General features: G+C 58.9%; 1 protein-coding gene across 1 annotated transcript in view; it reads left to right on the forward strand.

Annotated features, from left to right (window-relative positions):
• The window catches only part of AIP (aryl hydrocarbon receptor interacting protein), an 8,503-nt gene that overhangs the window by 5,596 nt on the left and 815 nt on the right, over nucleotides 1–2,092 (forward strand). The window contains 2 exon segments of the mRNA XM_021708601.1: nucleotides 543–731; nucleotides 2,028–2,092. The exon segment at nucleotides 2,028–2,092 is cut by the window's right edge and continues 54 nt beyond it. Of these exon segments, the coding sequence (XP_021564276.1) occupies nucleotides 543–731; nucleotides 2,028–2,092 (254 nt within the window).

Genomic DNA, 2,092 nt, shown 5'->3' on the forward strand with positions numbered 1-2,092 from the left:
GACCTGCTGGGCTCTGGCGATCCTTCCGCCTCAGCCTTCCGAGTAGCCGGAATTACAGGTGCACGCTACCACGCCCGGCTGATTTTTTGATTTATTGTAGAGATGAGGTCTCGCCTGCCCAGGCGGGTCTCGAACCCGCGGGCTCAGGCAATCCACTCACCTCAGCCTCCCAAAGGCGCGGGATGACAGGCCGAGCCACTGAGCCCGGCTGGGGTTGGGAATTTTTACCTCTGGATCTGTAAGGAAGGAGGAGATGGGGGTTGGTGGTCGGTGTGTATGTCTGGCGCGGGGGTGGGACAGGTACCCGGACGGTGGCAGAGAGTGTGGCAGAAACCGGGGCCTCACCTGGAGAGGGGGCCGAGAGGTCAGAGGGGCCCTGAGGGAAAGCATGTCAGTAGGGTGGGGGCCCAGGGCCCGTTCCTGCCCCTCTCTGGGCCTTGGTGTCCTTTCTCAGATGGGGGCGGGGAAGGGGCTGGGCCTCTGGGACCCAGGGACCCACCAGCTCACACTGATGAGCCCGTGTGCCCCCTGCCCTCCTGCAGCACGTGGTCCTGTACCCACTGGTAGCCAAGAGTCTCCGCAACATTGCGGCGGGCAAGGACCCCCTGGAGGGCCAGCGGCACTGCTGTGGCATCGCCCAGATGCACGAGCACAGCTCCCTGGGCCATGCCGACCTGGACGCCCTGCAGCAGAACCCCCAGCCTCTCGTCTTCCACATCGAGATGCTCAAGGTGAGGGACCGAGCGCTCCACCAGGCTGCTGCCACCCAGCCTCAGAGCCGGCACCGGCCTTGCCTGCCTGCCCAGGGGTGGTGGGATCCGTGACGGGCTGCTAGATGAGATCATGCCAAGTTACCCGGGCTGGTCTCGAACCCCTGAACTCAGGCAATCCTCCCACCTCTGCCTCCCAAAGTGCTGAGGTTACAAGCGGGAGCCACCGTATCTGGCTACAAGAAATAATTAAAAAAAATTAGTCACCTGCTGGCATGTGCCTGTCATCCCAGCTGCTTTGAGAGGCTGGGTGGGAAGATTGCTTGAGCCCAGGAGTTTGTGGCTGCACTGTGTTATGATTGAACCGCTGCATTCCAGCCTGAGCAACAGAGTGAGACTCTGTCTCTAAACAAAAAAGATCGCCTGTGTGGGACCTCTGGGTCTCTCTACCTCCTTTTCATCTCAAATACCTCCTTCAAGAGGCCAGACTGGCTGGGCTTGGTGGCTCAGCCTGTAACCCCAGCACTGTGGGAGAATGAGGCGAGTGGATGGCCTGAGCCTGTGGGTTCGAGACCAGCCTGGGCAACTTGGTGAGACCTCATCTCTACAATAAATCAAAAAATTAACTGAGCACGGTGGCACATGCCTGTAGTTCCAGCCACTTGGAAGGCTGAGGCTGAAGGATCACCTCAGCCCAGCAGGTCGAGGATGGTGGTAGCTGTGAGCATGCCACTGCACTCCAGCCTGGGCAACAGGGTGACAACTCCAACTTAAAAAAAAAAAAAGAATTGAAAAAGAAAGAAAGAAAAAATTAGCCAGCTGCTGGCACGTGCCTTGAGTCCCAGCTACTTTGGGAGGCTGAGGTGGGAAGGTGGCTTGAGCCCAGGAGTTTGTGACTACAGTGTGCTATGCTCGAACCACTGCATTCCAACCTGGGCATCAGAGCGAGACTCTCTCTAAACCAAAAAGAACGCCTGTGTGGGTCCCCTGGGTCTCCCTTCCTCCTTTTCATCTCAAATACCACTTCCTTCAAGAGGCCAGCCCTGCCCACCCACCTCCTGATTCTCTGACCCGAAGCTGGTCCCCTCCTTCCCAGTCCCTGTGGTGCTTTGAAGTCCCCGCAGGAGTGTTTATTTCCTTGTCCAGTCGGGGAATTCAGTCGTCACCATCCTGGTCACCGCTCTAGTCTTAGTATTTGGCACAGCGGGGTTTGTTGAAGGGTCATTGAATGCACAGCCCAGATGCTGACCGGGCCTGCCACCCAAGAGGCCGCGGTGCCCCGCGGGCCCCACTGTGATTTGGCCCATGCCCTGGCAGGTGGAGAGCCCCGGCACGTACCAGCAGGACCCGTGGGCCATGACGGACGAGGAGAAGGCCAAGGC

Source organism: Carlito syrichta, unplaced genomic scaffold (genome assembly GCF_000164805.1).
Source record: "Carlito syrichta isolate Samal-C Ts95f unplaced genomic scaffold, Tarsius_syrichta-2.0.1 Scaffold143041, whole genome shotgun sequence".
Taxonomy (NCBI): Eukaryota; Metazoa; Chordata; class Mammalia; order Primates; family Tarsiidae; genus Carlito; species Carlito syrichta.